Raw genomic sequence first — 16663 nt, 5'->3', positions numbered from 1 at the left:
TTTCTTCTATTGGGCCCAGACTGTGGAACTCTCTTCTCACTGACCTTAAACTACAGGATTCTGAAACTGTGGCTGAAACCAGGGCAGAGTTGCTATACTGATATGCACCTACTGTCACTCATTTTAAATTTAGATGAAAATACGCATTTTTGCTGTAAAACTTGAAATAATGCATCTGGATCACCCAATGCGATTGCTGTGTCCATATGGTAAATAGGCACATCTTTATATATGCTCTTCCACCTTCAAGGCCCTCAAAAAGCTTTACACCAAGGAAACACTCACCCATTCACACACACATTTGCACACCAGTGTACACAGACTTTTTGCTTTTTTTGTGCTTTTTTCTACGTTTAAGTTAATCGTATACAATTTGACATATCCAAATTTCGCAGATTAAAGTGGGACTAAACAACTAAACATCACCCAGAGCCACAGTACACACAGACAGTTGATCTTGGCAAGTGTATATACACTGTTTTCCTACCTTAAACAGCCTCAAAGCAGTAAAAAGTAGATTTAGAGTTTAGTCCCACACTAAATGTATTAAATTACTTGTGTCCACAGCTAGCGCACTGAAGTTCATCTTAAGGTGGAACCAAAACATTTTTCATACAGTAACTACATCTCTACTGTTATGTTCACTTTTATTTCACTAAAGATTGTACCCTTCTTTACGTTATACTTTTTATCTATTTGTACTACAGTAGTTGGACAGGAGCAGCATATCACACTATCTCTACGAGCACAGAGGGGAACCAGCAGTGCTTATGCTACAGATTTTACTGGACTCTTTCCATCTAATGCAGCAAAAAGGAGGAAGAGGAGAAGGAGGAGGAGGAGGAGGAAGAGGAGGGGCAAGCTCCCAGCGGGCTATGTTTTATCCATTATTCATCTTTGTGTGTGCTTTGCTTCAGTCTTTGGTTGATTACATAGTGGGACTTGTCTTGTTCATGATAAATTATAGCTCAGTTTAAATTGTGGTCCAGTTGCTCCTTACACTTTAAATATTTTGTAACTGTCTGGTTTTGGGAGGGCTATATGAAATTCAATCTAAAATCTTCCTGCAGCAGTGGTACCTTATGTCTACTTCCTCTTTAATCGCACAAGGCACATATTGATCGAGACATTGATTAAACAGAGTGCACACACACGCAAACACACATACATAAACGCAAATCGAGTTTCATGCGTCTTGGGGACACAACATTGACTTGCATTCATTTCCTGGAGACTGATTATAATTTCAACCATAGTCACCAGTTACTAACACTAACCTAAACTCTTACCTTAACCAATTTTTCCCATATCTGGACTTTAAAACTACAGTATATAACTTCTTAGTTAAAAGCAGACTAAAATAAAAGCATGTTTATGTATTATTATTATTATTATTATTATTATTGTGTTTATTGTACAGAAAAATGTGTGTCCTTACTGTGAATGGGCTTGCATCTCCACAAACCTGGCTTTTATTTGGCTTCCTGTTTGTTTCCATAGAAAATTTGTTATTAATGCTGCTATGATTAAGATTAAGACGATTATTCCCAAACAACTAATACATCTTTAGGAGAACATTATAGAGTATGGTTTTAACTATTTTTATGGAATCATGCAGGCGACACACCACCTCCAGAAACTTGCGATAGTAAAGTTAAATCATGTTATTGCACTAATAATAAAGGATTTACATCAAAGGGACCTGACATTTGTCCCCTTAAGGAAGGCAAGTTCCTAAAAATTGAGCGTGCATACAGATTTTAGTGCCCACAATGTGCTAAATATCCACCTACACATATATACAGTGAACAGGGTATACAGGACGGTGCAGTGTCCTTACCTCCTTGCCCAGAGGCATCCCACTGCCCAGAGCACAGGTGAGGCCGATGACTTTGGCCACAAACGTTTTGAAGGTGAGGTATTCTTTTAGCACTACTCCTCTCAGAATTGTCTTCATTTCAGGGATACCAGAGCCTAAGGACAAAAACATATATTGATTGAGTTAGTTCCCCCTACACTTTCATTACATCGTCCATTTTGGGTTTAAGTGATGTGCCAGATGTGTATGCCTGCTGGCAAGAGTTATGTCCAGGGACAAAATGAATCGGGAGTAGGGATTGATACAAAAATCAAAACAAACAAGGTCACAATGGCATTTTGGAATTTGAAATTTTTTTCACTTCCATTAAAGGAATAAATAGATTAATGTATTCCTTTTTATTTTTAATAAGTAAAGTAATTGTATTCCTGTACACTCTTTCATTTGGTGGCATTCTGAATACACTTAAAAATTAGTATTCTGAATATGTAGGTGGTTACACTGTTTACTAGGGGGTGGCAGTAGCTGAGTTGTTTGGGATTCGAACCACCAGACTTTGGATCAGTGGCCACTCTTGACATAAACATCATTGGTTGAGCGATCAGAGGCAAGACAGTTAACCCACCACGCCTCCAGTGTCTGTGTACACTGGTGTATGAATGTGTATGTGAATAGGTGAGTGATTCCTTGATGTAAAATGCTTTGAAGGTGGAAAAGCGGTGACAGTGGCTACAGAATGGAGTAGTTGCTTTTTTTTTACTGTTGAAGTTTTTCAGTTTTCAAGCTATAGTTTACAAATTGCTTTGGACAGAAATGTATACGGATCCAATTTATGTATTTAATGAGAAATGACACATCTACAGAGTACTTTATGTTTAGAGGAGCTGTTACTCTAATAATTATAGTTGGATACTCCAGAGCTCTCTTGTCTCATCAGCCTGTGTTACTGAATGTGACAGCACAGTGAATGGTGCTGTACAGCTGATGAGAGGTAGGGATAGACAAAAACAATGCACACTGGCCATGACTTTGATGGGGCTGGTTCTGTGTCAGGGCTCTAATTGAATACTGCAGCAGAGGGCTCCCCCAGAGACATGCACACCCACCAGAGGCCCAAGAACCAATAAAGAAATAAAACAATAACATAAGCTCTTCTCTATAGTTCCTCCATCGACAAATTTGAAGGTGTACCATGTCATTTCTTTCGTTCGCTATCATGGAGAAGTAATGGCTTAATGTTCCACAGTATGGCATTGAACTGCTTATGTCTCAAAAGGTTAACAAGTATAAATAAATGATTAATACTAACATTTTGTATTTATTAAATTGGTGGTTTTATTGCTCAGAGACACCTTGTAAAACAGGCATTCTAGCTTTAAAGCAGACTCACCACCAGGCCAAGTTACGTTTCAGATCTGTGGAGAGGTATCACTTGCTTTACATTAAAAAGAAAATTAACTAATGTCATATGGCGGAACATTCCTGTAACAGTAAAAACATCTCCATGGAGACAAAAAATGTGGCAGGCCCAGCACCAGAAAAGTGCACCATGTTATTGTAATAGCTTATAACTTTTAATATGAATGTTGTGGTTAGGATTGGTTACATCAGAGTTACTGCTTATGTTCAGTGGTGGAAGATTCCAAAAAAGATCAATTTTATTACTCAGTTTTTCTAGTCTCCTAAGATCTTTTTCTAATAGAGAGGGCTGGTTTAACTATAGGAAGTAGTTTAGAGAGACTGGTTGAGGTAGTGTAGAAACAGACACTCAGCAGGATGGATGCTATACTGAACAACATGGACCAGCCTCTGAATTCAGATTTTGAACAACAGAGAGCAGAGATCAGTGAGCTGCAGGACAGAACGTCACAAGAACTCCTTCCCGACTGCCATAAGACTGTACAATAAGGAGGTTTAAGGCAGATGAAGATTTTAAGAGACCTACAATCTGAATTTCCCCTTGGGGATAAATAAAGTCTTTTTGATTTGATTTTATAATAACCCTCAGCAAGTCTCAAAACAATAATAAACAGAGTAGAAAGTACAGATACTGGCTCTCAGAAATAGCGAAGTAAAAGTAAATCGCTTAAAAATATACTTAAGTACAATATTGGTATCTGTACTTTGCTTTAGTACTTTACCATTTTTACTTTGTTACATTATACCATTGCTTACATTAGTTGTTTTTTGGCTTTTGAGAAGACAGACTGTAATGGTTTGGACATGTACAGAGGAGGGACAGTGAATATATGAGGAGAAAGATGTTGGGGTTAGAGGTACTAGGAAACAAGAGGAAGACTAACGAGATCATTTAAGAATGTAGTGCAAGAGATGGAGGTAGGTGAAAGTTGTGGCTACCAATGACACAGGACTACAAAAGGCAAAATAAATGATGCTACTTTGGTATTACTTTAATTCCTGCCATAATAGCAACACAAATTTGTATTCTTAGAGTGGATTTGCAGCATGTTATCCCGTTAAGCAGTTTCCATGGCTTTCACTAACCCCTTTACATAGATTTGAATAGATTACACTCAGGAAATGTTGTGTGTTGACATACCGACAGCCTGAGGGGCGAGGATCTGGGTGAATCCGGCTGAAAAGGTGATGAGGACCACAGGGTAGGTGACCCAGGCCAGATACTGCAGGAACAAATTACTGTCCAAGCCTCCGTACATCCACTTCTGTGCTGTGGACACAACACACGACTAAAATTAACAATATGCAGTTAATATATCAACATAAAGGGGTTGGTGCATTTGACAAAAAATGTTATTTTGAAAATTTTGTCATTATCCCGACAATATTGAAATGATCCATCAGAAATATGCTAAAATGTGCCTGTAAAGAACAGTATAAAATGTATTCATCTTCAGAGACTGCCTGAATAGCTCACTTGTTTGCTCAACTTTGATATAGGAACTTAATACGAGATTTCATGATTGTCCAAGTCTAAAACCTGGCCGGAGTAGTACTGAAATTGGGGGGGGGGAATTCTGCTGTGATTTTCAGACAAAATTGAATACAAATGCCACAAATGCACTTTAACAGTCTGGTAATAAACATTTATATGCACCCCTGCTCCTGTTTTTAATGTTTTGAATGGCCCTATGTAGTCATTTGTTTGCTTTGTTTTTGTTGTATTTTTCTGTATTTGAACAGGACGCTCGTGAAAAAGAGTGAGTGTACTCTTCGGCTCTCCCTGTATAAATAAAGATAAATAAACATGTTTTGTGCAGTATATTTGGACCTCAACCATTTCATTTATCACAAAAATATATGATTACAGAGATTACACAACAAGTTCAATTTATTTTATTTTATTTATTTATTTATTTTGATCTTTTAAATTGTTTTTCATAAACAATAAAATTTTCTAAATTTGGTCCAAAACATCAAGTGCAATAGTGGATTTAATTCCATGCTAAAAATGCAAAAGTAGTAAAGAATGATGAGGAAAAACGTCAAAAACAGGTTAACGGTAAATCAAAAAAAGCCTTGCAAATAAGGGTTCTGTGTTATATTTCTACACTTTTTACTGTTTGTACTGGGAACATTTGTGAGAATTTTACATTCACTTCTTCTTCACTTTTTTCACAGTGTAGTGTTTATATGATAATGGGCATGATTCATGTTTAGAATCACATTAAAAGCTCACTAATGCTCACTACGTTAGCTTCATCTTGAGAGCGGCTTTAACACAGTGACTGAACACTGAAAATCCTTTTGAATTAGTGTCTGTCCTGCAAGGTTTCATCTCACTGGTGATTCCTGCTTCTCGGACTCAAGGTAGCTTACCCACAAATCCAGTGTTCACATCATCTCTTTTTAAATCCACCTGCCATCACTCCAATCTACTCAAAGGCTCCCTCCTCCTCAACTCCTCTGCTGCTCTCCCCCTCCTCTCCTGCTTCTCCTCCCCTCTACCCCTCTCCCTCCCCTCCTTTATATCTCTTTCTCCTCTCTACCCCTCTTCATCCTCCTCTTACCCTCTCCTCTTCCTCCTCTATACCTCTTAATTCACCTCTCTCCTCTTCCTCCTCCCTTTCACTCACCATACCCTCTCCTTTTCTTTATCTCATCCTCTCCCTCCTCTCTTCCTCATTTTTTACCCTCTCCTCTTCCTCATTTTTTACCCTCTCCTCTTCATCTCCTACCCTCTCCTCTTCATCTCCTACCCTCTCCTCTTCATCTCCTACCCTCTCCTCTTCATCTCCTACCCTCTCCTCTTCATCTCCTACCCTCTCCTCTTCATCTCCTACCCTCTCCTCTTCATCTCCTACCCTCTCCTCTTCATCTCCTACCCTCTCCTCTTCATCTCCTACCCTCTCCTCTTCATCTCCTACCCTCTCCTCTTCATCTCCTACCCTCTCCTCTTCATCATCTCCTACCCTCTCCTTTCCTCTTCCTCCTTTCCTTCTCTTACCCTCCACTCTTACCCTCCACTCTTACCCGCTCCTCTCTTACCCGCTCCTCGCCCTCTTCCACCTCTCTTGCCCTGCCCTCTTCCACCTCTCTTGCCCTGCCCTCTTCCACCTCTCTTGCTCTGCCCTCTTCCACCTCTCTTGCTCTGCCCTCTTCCACCTCTCTTGCTCTGCCCTCTTCCACCTCTCTTGCCCTGCCCTCTTCCACCTCTCTTGCCCGGCCCTCTTCCACCTCTCTTGCCCGGCCCTCTTCCTCCTCTCTTGCCCTGCCCTCTTCCTCCTCTCTTGCCCTGCCCTCTTCCACCTCTCTTGCCCTGCCCTCTTCCACCTCTCTTGCCCTGCCCTCTTCCACCTCTCTTGCCCTGCCCTCTTCCACCTCTCTTGCCCTGCCCTCTTCCACCTCTCTTGCCCTGCCCTCTTCCACCTCTCTTGCCCTGCCCTCTTCCACCTCTCTTGCCCTGCCCTCTTCCACCTCTCTTGCTCTGCCCTCTTCCTCCTCTCTTGCTCTGCCCTCTTCCTCCTCTCTTGCTCTGCCCTCTTCCTCCTCTCTTGCTCTGCCCTCTTCCTCCTCTCTTGCTCTGCCCTCTTCCTCCTCTCTTGCTCTGCCCTCTTCCTCCTCTCTTGCTCTGCCCTCTTCCACCTCTCTTGCTCTGCCCTCTTCCACCTCTCTTGCTCTGCCCTCTTCCACCTCTCTTGCTCTGCCCTCTTCCACCTCTCTTGCTCTGCCCTCTTCCACCTCTCTTGCTCTGCCCTCTTCCACCTCTTCCTCCTCTCTTGCTCTGCCCTCTTCCTCCTCTCTCGCTCTGCCCTCTTCCTCCTCTTTCCTTCTTTCCCCCTCCTCTCCTCTCTCCACCTGCTCCCCTGTTCCGACTCTCACCCTCACGACTGCACCTCTGTTACCCCTGAGCTGCCTGTGTTTTCTGTTCCAATTCTATATCCTGTCTTTCATGCCATGTTGTTGAACACTTTGTCTAAAAGAGTCAACCTCATTGGGTGAAGAATCTGACAATTTTAAGTCCACAGAGGTTGTTCGACTTGTGAATCTGCAAACTCAACAATATGCCAGTTTTTACTGTTTGGGGTTAGGAGGTTTACAAATCTTAATATCCAGCAACTACAACTTTCTACCCCACCTAAGGCCCAAAGACGTTTGACCATCAGTTTCCACTCACTCACAAATGTCAGTACAAGAGTAACAAGAGGAGGAAGAACGCAATAGAAGAAATTATACCCATGGGTTTCAGAAAGGACTGTTATTATAGCGATTAGTGCTTTAAAACTAAATATTGTACTGATCTGATATTTGGAGTTTAGTTCAGAGTTGACATCTTACATTGTTCTTCTAACCATTTTCTCCGTCCCCTCTCTACCCCTCTTCATCCTCCTCTTTTTCACCCTCCGCTCCATCTCCTCTTCCGCCTTTCTTACCATCTCCTCTCTTACCCTCAAAGTTGACATCTTTTGTTGTTCTTGTAACTGTTTGTGTTGTGCAGCCGGAAGCGCACCGATGCTCACTTCCTATTTGGAACACAGCGGCTAGCCATGTCCATTTATATATACAGTCTATATCACTGAGAAAATGGCATTCCTGCATTTGAAGCAGTCTGAGAATCATACAGTGGGCTACACATTCAGGTATTACATTACAGAGTTCTTATATTCTGTGGAAACCTAATCGCATACAAGACCATGTGCTCACCTTGCAGACAGATGGCGATGCAGAAGTCAACGACCCAGCTGACCAGAGCCATGACCAGGCCCAACAAGATGAGGAAGATCCAGTCCTCCCCGACTCGCGAGATCAGGAACTTCTGACAGCGCACCGTACAGACTGAGCACAAGAGACACAACTCAGATCAGTACAGCCATAGAACAGCATCCAGGACGACCAGGGGAAGCAATGAAAGATTCACAAAGCAGTCTGGTGATGAGCAAGTTTGGTTAAAGGGCTGATCTGTTAAAATGATGTTTCCTCATCAGAAACATAGGCAGAGTTGTGTTTTGTTTCATTCACACATGTTTAACACACAAACCCTGCGTATTTAGTTCTTCTCTCAAACTGAAAACACTCATGTCATGTCATGTCACCGGAAGTGCTCCACTGTGTTTTTTGCGTAATTTAGGACCTTTAATGAGCGCACAACACATACAATATAATGGATTTGTTGTGTTTTAGGTTCAGAAATTGGAAATATCTTGTCAATATAATAAAAAGTAGTACACATTAAGACTCAATAGAAGGATTTGGAAAAATGAATATGCCAAAAACAGACTAAAAACAACACACGGTGACAATATTGAACTGAAATTCAAAATGTACAAAGTCTTATGATTGTTGATGTGTGTCGCTTTTTCTATTGGTTAGTTACAAATTATATCTGGTAGTAGATTAGGGAGTAAAGCCATAAACCTACTATCCAGAGTTGTTGGTTCAATTCTGCCATGTTTTATGATGGCTCACATATTCTTCAAAATCTCATTAAATGTTGAACCAAATAACTTTGATTTCTTATTAAAAAAAAAAAAAAAAAGTTTCTGCAATGAAAATATGATTATGAACTCCTTTGTATGGTTTGTAGTAAATTTTAGATGAATAATTAAATGCCACCATAAATGTGCACTATCTAACTGTTCAGGAGATGGGTACCACCACTTACTTGTCTCCACCGAGATGTTATTGTTTAGCCTGTAATGTTCCATGGTACAGCAATAAACTTGGCAATCTTACATAAATGACACTGTAAGGTGAGTGGGGACACCTCTCCACAGATCTGACTTATGACTTGGGTTGGTGGCTATGCCTTCTGTATCCAAGTATATTTTCCTTGACACAAGAACATTCCCAGCAAGGCAATAACATAAAAAAAAGGAATTTTCTTTGATTTGGTTTGTGTTTTTAGATGCAAACTTTTTGTACTCGCTAACATTGTACTAATGGCAACAATTATGTGTACTAGGGTGTTCATTACATGCACACTGTAATCACAGAGACCCCCATTGGCCCCTGCTCTGAGTGTGTCCTCATTTCTCTCTCTGTGGGATGCTCCTCCAGGGACCAGCGGGGCCCCCTAATGACACATCACTTGCATAATCTCCTGTCTTACCTTCGCTCCCCTCTCAAACATACTGAGAAGTACATGTCGATATGTAACCTGCCGGCTACTTTTTACCAATTGGGAGATCACATTGTAACTACACATGTATTGTACTGTCTAATTGCATGGATAGGTTTGTATATAAGCATGGATGGTAATGTACAGCTTTAAAGAACTGGTTATGGCCGAAGATAATCAAAGTTTGACATTTTAGCCTCATGACGATATTGCTGCTTATTGTGCAAACTCTGATTTTGATACTAAGGACTGGACTGGACTTTGTTTATATTCCCATGTGGTCTTCGGTGTAATCCGGTGTAATCCCTCAGTCATCCAAGTAGGTTCCATAGTGGTCCATGGGCGTATACTAGTGTGTGGTCTTATACTTGTTCTGATGCAGCTCATGATCATTCTAAAGCTATTCAGGAAAGGTTCATTTCTGTCCTGTGAATGTGACTTCTTAGTATTTATACCTGCTCAAATGTGAATATAGTTTTAGTATCAATTAGTATCCGATTTTCAAAACTTTTATTATAACTTATTGAGAACTTGGACCTTGTTGGAGAATGGTAATTAAAAGCAGTGAGTATTAGTAGTTATAGTGATAAATATAAAAACAGAAATTGCATAAAATATAGTAGTAGGTCAAAATTATTGTTAGTCAATAATAATAAAAAAAAAAAAAAAGTTATTTTCTCAAACAGAAAACACATTGAAAAACCTTGTGATGCCATGTAGTAATACAGGAAGTGCTCCACTGTGTTTATACACCATCACTAGAATCATTTGAATGATTTCAGCTCTGGAATTGCTGATAAAGGTAAATGGTAGATATTAATCTGAAAACTACCACTTCATGACATCACAAGGTGGAACAGAGCATTTTGAGCTTTGGAGATGTAGATAGACTAATAAAGGTTTTACTAAAACATGTGTGAATGAAACAAAACAACTCCAGGTACGTTTTTGGGGCAGTAACAACATTCTAACATGGCTTAAAGCTCACATTTTGTGTAATATAGGTGGTTTAAATAATTTAAATTCAATATATACTCCAAAAAGCAGCCTGTTGTATATTGTGAATAATTGTAAATTAATAAAAATCCTTTTCAAAAGTTAAAATAAATCTATAACCAAGATCTGAGATCGTGGTATCTCTACTAGTAGATCAAAGTACAGATTGAGCACAACTGAGTAGTACTTCTACATACATTTTAATAAATATAAAAATAAAGTACATAATACACAACTTGATGTTTTTCCCCTAACATCTATAAATAAACAGTAATATTTCATGCAGTTGCACTTGGCTCATTGGACTCCACGTTAGAGCTTTGATTGACAGCTGAGGAGTGATTGACAGGTGGAGGGAGGAGGCGGGGGCGGGAGGTGAGCGAATTAGAAGAGACTCAACTCTACAACATACAGCAAACATTGAGCAGCAATCAACACCTTTAGGAACAGTCTAACACGAGCGCTAGCAAACCGTGATCAACCCAAAGCTTCTATTATTACAGACTGCAGACATGAGGTAGTGCTGAGAATAATTGTATATTTAGAGCTATGTGTTAGTACATTTGTGTGCTTTGCGTCATGTCACCCATGGGCCTTATGCGTATGTTGGCCCCTTTTGAACCACTATTCCTGTACTTTTAGTCTTTCAATAAATATAAAACACTGTACCATGTTCTCTTTCCAATGTGAAAAAGATCCTATCCCTGTAACATGGTTTAAATTGGTTTTCAGTTCAATAATATCTTGCCGATTGACTGGTCCAAAAATTTGTTCAGATCATAATTTGGTGCAATGCTACCAACAATGAAATTTTGTTTGGGATTAAATACATTTCAAAAGCTTTTAGGGGAAAAAATAGCTCTCATGATGTGAAACAGAACCAATGAATACTGAGCGTTTATTCAATTACATGTGTTTGTAATGCTAAAAAAAAATATACCTTTAAAACATCTCATACTGTGATTGGGCTTGCATCTCAACAGACCTGACATGGCCTGCATGGTGCGTTATCTGCTAGTCTCCATGGAGATACTATATAATTTTAAAGCTGCATAATGGAACATTTCAGGCAAAGCAACAGCATCTCATCTCTCATCTCTCATAGTACACCTTCAGAGTCAAGATGCAATTAGTTCAAATATAAAACTGGAAAGAAAAAGTGTTGCTGCATTTTAAGATGGAAATAAATCCTCTTTAATTCATTCTAAGTACTTTAAAAATGTATTGGGCTAAATGATGTATGCACATTAACACGGCACTTTGCATTAATTAATAGAGTAATGCTTTTAGAATTGATGCCTTCTTGTTGCTACAGGTGCCTAGGAGAGACAAATTGAGCACTGCAGTGTACAATCTGCTTGTGACTCACACTTTGCTGCAAACCCCTCGCACCCCTCCCATATATATCCCATCATGCATCATTCTACCCCCTCTGTTCTTCTGTGGCGGCTTTAATCACATCTTATCTGTTGCTCTCACTTTGTTCTCCTCCTCCACCTCCTCCCAGGACAGTCATAAAGCCACATACCTGCTGGGACTAATTTAGGTCTCCATAGATACCTGGTGCACCTGAATCAAGATGGCTCCCGCACAACCCTTCTGTGTGTGTTTATGTGCGCGTGTGTGTGCGCGTGTGTGTGCGTAAGACCCTCTGCTTATGTTGTTGTGACTGATATTCTTTAGAAATGGTTCATCAATCAAAGACATTTAAATTGGAATAGACGTTTTATATTGACGTTAATATGAAGAGACAGCCCGCCCACACACACACTCTGCAGTTACATAACATCGGCCTGGGTAGAAGCCAATGTATGTGCAATGTGTACCGTCACACAGTACATGGGAAGAAGACCTGTGATGCTTGGTTTTAGATGTGTTTAATAGTTAATAAAAATAAAATCAATATTAAACAGAGTAGACTGTGGACTGATGTAGTTTGACGTCAATCCACAGTCTACTAGATTTTAAAGTGCAATATGGAGCTTTTGTGGTAGAGATATTGCCATTTGCTTGTCACTATGGAGATCTCATCACATTTATCCATCTTGCATTTATTGAATTATCATCTGGACATATATTTGTAACTTGGACTGTTTACACCCTTTGCTTGTATCCATGGAAATGTATAAACTGAATGTCATACTGTGAGACATTCACAGTAACGAAATAATATCTCTATCTGGAAACAAGCAAGCTCCAAACCCTTAAGAAAAAAACTGAATTTTGAGAAAATAAAAATAACAATATGTTTTGAAATCAGGTATAAACATTATGACTATGGCTCTTTGAATGTGGGATATTGATAGGCAATCTCAAGTGTTTCATTCATAAATTGTATGCACATTTTAAACAGGGTTATGATTACCTGTCCAGCCAGAACAACACGCTTTGAAAAAACATTGCAAAGATGAGTGGATCTGGAGCTCTATCCTGACTCCCTGATTTCAGAGGGTGTGATTGATCAGAGAGACGTCTGTCGCCCAGGTCTGATCCATAGTAAAAGCCCAAGTTAAATCTGTTGAGTGCACAAAATGTAGGAGTGAAGACATTTCGCTGCTCATCCAAGCAGCTTCTTCAGATCTGGTCATATGAGGCAGTGTCTACCAGCAACCTGACCAGACCTGAAGAAGTGGCTTGGATGAGCAGCGAAACGTCTTCACTCCTACAACGTTTTCTCCAGTTGACAGTTTTAACTTTGGCTTTTACCATCAATCAGAGAGACGCATGTTCCATTCATGTCAAAAACAAAATAACAAAAACTAAATGGCTGCTTAAAAAACAACAAAGAATCAACAATCAAAGTTCTCATTTATCTCAGGTAAAAGAAGGTATATATTTTGTTCTAAATGATACAAGAATTTCTGAGAGGAGACTCCTTCTGCAATTGAGAAACACGCGATACAGATTAGGGAGCTGTGGTTGGACCGTTAGGATGGAGGATTTTCTCTCAATCAGAATGTAAAAGGGAATGGCTCTTTAGGTGTGGGTTATAAAATCAAAACCTATTATACTCACCAAGAAAAATGTATACAATATCATATAATTAAAACTTGCACCAATCGTATAACTTCTACCAGGTTTTATTTTGCAGACATCAGCCACAGTACATTGGCGTAAAAAGGTATTCACTGTAAAATATTAATTGTTCAAAATTGCTGAAACGTTCAGTGTTTTAAATGAAAAAAAACCCACCTGTGCATTTCGTCTCGCAAACCCCAATTATTCAAATCAGTCATGGGTTTATTATGCAAGCCTTCAGCTCTATACAGGCCTAAGTGTGGGAGAGCATTGCATTAATTCCCTGATTCTGCACAGTCATGGCAATAAGGCCTTCTCCAGTCTCTGTGTATGTGGTGCTACGCTCATTATTGTGCTTCATGAGAAAGAAAGAGATTCAATTAAAAAGCCTGGCTGTGTTTAATACTAGTAGCTTAATTAGAGGGAATGAGAGGAGATAAAGGCAAATCTGTCTATTCAGCCCTTCTGCTTTTTAAACAAGAGATAAGAGGGTCCATGGTGGTATAATACTGTAAATACTGAGGTGAGACTGAACCAAGCAGAGAGGAACTAAGCCTATGTCATAATTAGTGTAAGGATTTTAACGGCCTACACGGCTAGAAAGTTAACTCATATGGCATTCGTATACATTTTTGACATAATACAAGAAGTATAATGTAAGGTAGTCTAACATGGTGAGGATATGGTTATCATTGGCTATTATGTATTTGCTGCTTCTAAAAAGTTGTACTTGGGCAACTTAAGTGCGCAACTTGGCAACTTTTCTGGTGGAGGGTCTGTCACCTGTTCACTTCCAAATCTTCGCTGCTTAAAATGCAACATAGTACGGCATTAAACCCATTTATCTTCAGGCAGACAGAAATGTCATATAGTGCAGCATTAAGGTATATTAATATGGGGAGATTTTTCCAGATTTGAGGTGGCTTTGGTCAGGAATACCTCAGTTTATTGTGCAAGTTTTGGAAGTACCAGACACAGTGCATACAAGCCTCATACAGCAAGGTCCCTCCCCAGCTCAGGAATCAAACTTGGGGCCTTCTCAGTTCCCTTTGGACCACATGATTAGGTACTGACCAGAGCAGGACAGGAAAACTGACGCATTATGTTGTTTTGTATGTGACCTTACCAAACAAACTTTTTAAATAAATGGCCAACCATGGACTTGGACTAGTTTTACTTAAACCTAGGGCTTTGCAAATAAATCACATTTTAATTAAAACCTAATGTGCTTTCAATATGATATCAGCTTGGTTTTTTGGTCCTGTCATTAAAAGCATATAGTTTGAGGTAAGAGATCAGACATTGGAGGAATTTGTTTAACAATTTGTTGTGTTAAATTGCACTGAATAAAAAGTGTTCAGTGTTTATGTTCATATGTCACCGCAGAGGCAGGAGACTGTCGCTGATATTAAGTTAATCCAAATGGCCTTATCAGATGAATATGTCAAACACTTTGACCTTAGTGTACTCACTTAGGTCATTTTTTGTGTGGCGACATAAGCATTGCATATTAACATGCATCTGTGTAGTCAATGCTCCAAGTTCTGAAGCTGCCTCCATTATCCTTAAGCCACTCAAATCTGTGAAAACTGGCAAAGCTTTTCAAAACAAATGTGTAACTGTGGGTTTTGTTTGAGCTGCAGCTGGTGATTTGTGTGGTTTAAACTGAGCTAATGAGAGGAAAGTGTCCTGCCACAAGCCTTCCTCCTTTTTAGGTTTTGGCTGAATGTATAAAGAATTCTGATGTTTTTATCTACTTTGTAACACAAATGAATTTACATAATTAGAAATGGTGGTGTTCATTAAATAAGGCTTAGTTAAGAGGCCAAAACTAGAAACAAAAAGCATGGAAGGACAACCATACAAGCTCAGATTCATTGGCTCTTTCAGAATAACCAGTTCAGCTAAAAAATAATTTTCTTTGAACTGTGGGAGGAAGAGATAAGTCACAATGATAAATAATAAGTAGACTTCCTTCATGTTAGAATTTGTGAAAAATGGGCACCATTTTTCAACTCTCGAGTTCAATTCTTTTCTTGCTACGCCTGCATGGTTATAAATAAGTTCAAAATAAAAACTACAGAACTTGGTCAACAACATAGGCTTTTTTGTAGTATTTATCAACTTTATTAATACGTTATAGTAAACCATGTGTTCTTTAAAAGGGCATGGTGTAACTTTTCTGTGTCCACTACCTGCTTGTCTCCATAGAGATTTGAAAGGAAAAAAATGCAAGATGGACACATTCAAAGCAATAGCATGTGTTTTTATTGCTAAAAAAAAAAAAAAAAACCTTGAAAAAAAAATCCTTACTGTGAGTGCACCCTCTCCACAGATCTGATTAGTAACTTGACCTGGCGCCATCACTTGTAAATCTCCATGTAGATAGACATGTTTAACGCCATACTGTGGAATATTCTGAGCATATCAATAAAATCTCTCTAAAGACAGGCAAATGGCAGATCATGGGGACATTTTATATAGTCATGAAAATCACCAACATGGATAATCATATCACTAGAATGTGCAGAAAAAAAATCTTTCTCCCTGATGATCTCTTCTAGATCACTGTTGTTTTCAATTATAACAAAATACATTACTATAACAGTTGTTTGAATATGGAACTTATTCATAACATTAAAATACTAATTATTCATATCAAGAACATTTTAACCTGTCAGCAGCTTTAATAATTATCCTGATATAATTGTTAATCGCTATTATTTTGGCCATGATAATCATAACACCAAATTTCAACATCGTCCTCTGCTTACCTTCAAATACATATGGAAACAAACTGCAAGGTGCCCAGCCCTGTGTGGAACTTAGCTTATGTATTTGCTGACTGCACCAAAAAGTTTTCCCTCCAAACTCGAACACTTTAAAGCACATTTGTGTGTCCCCTTGTCGCTGTGGCGAAGAGGCTCCAGAGGATTTCCCCTGATGCAGCAGCAGCAGCCGCCTCACTGCAGAGGAGTGTTACGAGCATATACTTACATCTATATACTCATATCTATTGAAACACATCCATATAAACACATACGTATACTGTAGTTACCATCTTATCTCAAGAGGGATGAGTCAATTTGAGGGTACGCTAAAGGGAGAATTCATTAATACAAATTGATAGTTTTAGGATGAAAAAAATAATGAGATTAGAATTGCCTTGTTTTGTCAGTTTTTTCATCAATATTCTTTGATAGTGACAGGGGACTAACTAAACTGTTATTATGATGCCACATTTGGCATCATAATAACAGTTTGTTTTTAAATTATTATTATTAATGTAGAGC

General features: G+C 39.1%; 1 protein-coding gene across 2 annotated transcripts in view; it reads right to left on the bottom strand.

Moving 5' to 3' along the window:
- clcn2c (chloride channel 2c) overlaps positions 1-16663 on the bottom strand; it is a 193695-nt gene that overhangs the window by 109795 nt on the left and 67237 nt on the right. For both annotated transcript variants that reach the window (XM_055226034.1, XM_055226035.1), the window contains 3 exons: positions 7943-8074; positions 4380-4508; positions 1841-1974 (listed from right to left, as the gene is read on the bottom strand). In XM_055226034.1, coding sequence (XP_055082009.1) covers positions 1841-1974; positions 4380-4508; positions 7943-8074 — 395 coding nt within the window. The remainder of the gene's footprint in view (positions 1-1840; positions 1975-4379; positions 4509-7942; positions 8075-16663) is intronic.

The sequence above is a fragment of the Periophthalmus magnuspinnatus genome, chromosome 13 (genome assembly GCF_009829125.3).
Source record: "Periophthalmus magnuspinnatus isolate fPerMag1 chromosome 13, fPerMag1.2.pri, whole genome shotgun sequence".
NCBI lineage: Eukaryota > Metazoa > Chordata > Actinopteri > Gobiiformes > Gobiidae > Periophthalmus > Periophthalmus magnuspinnatus.
Note: the sequence above shows the minus strand (reverse complement) of the source record. Positions and strands in the feature narration are given on the sequence as shown.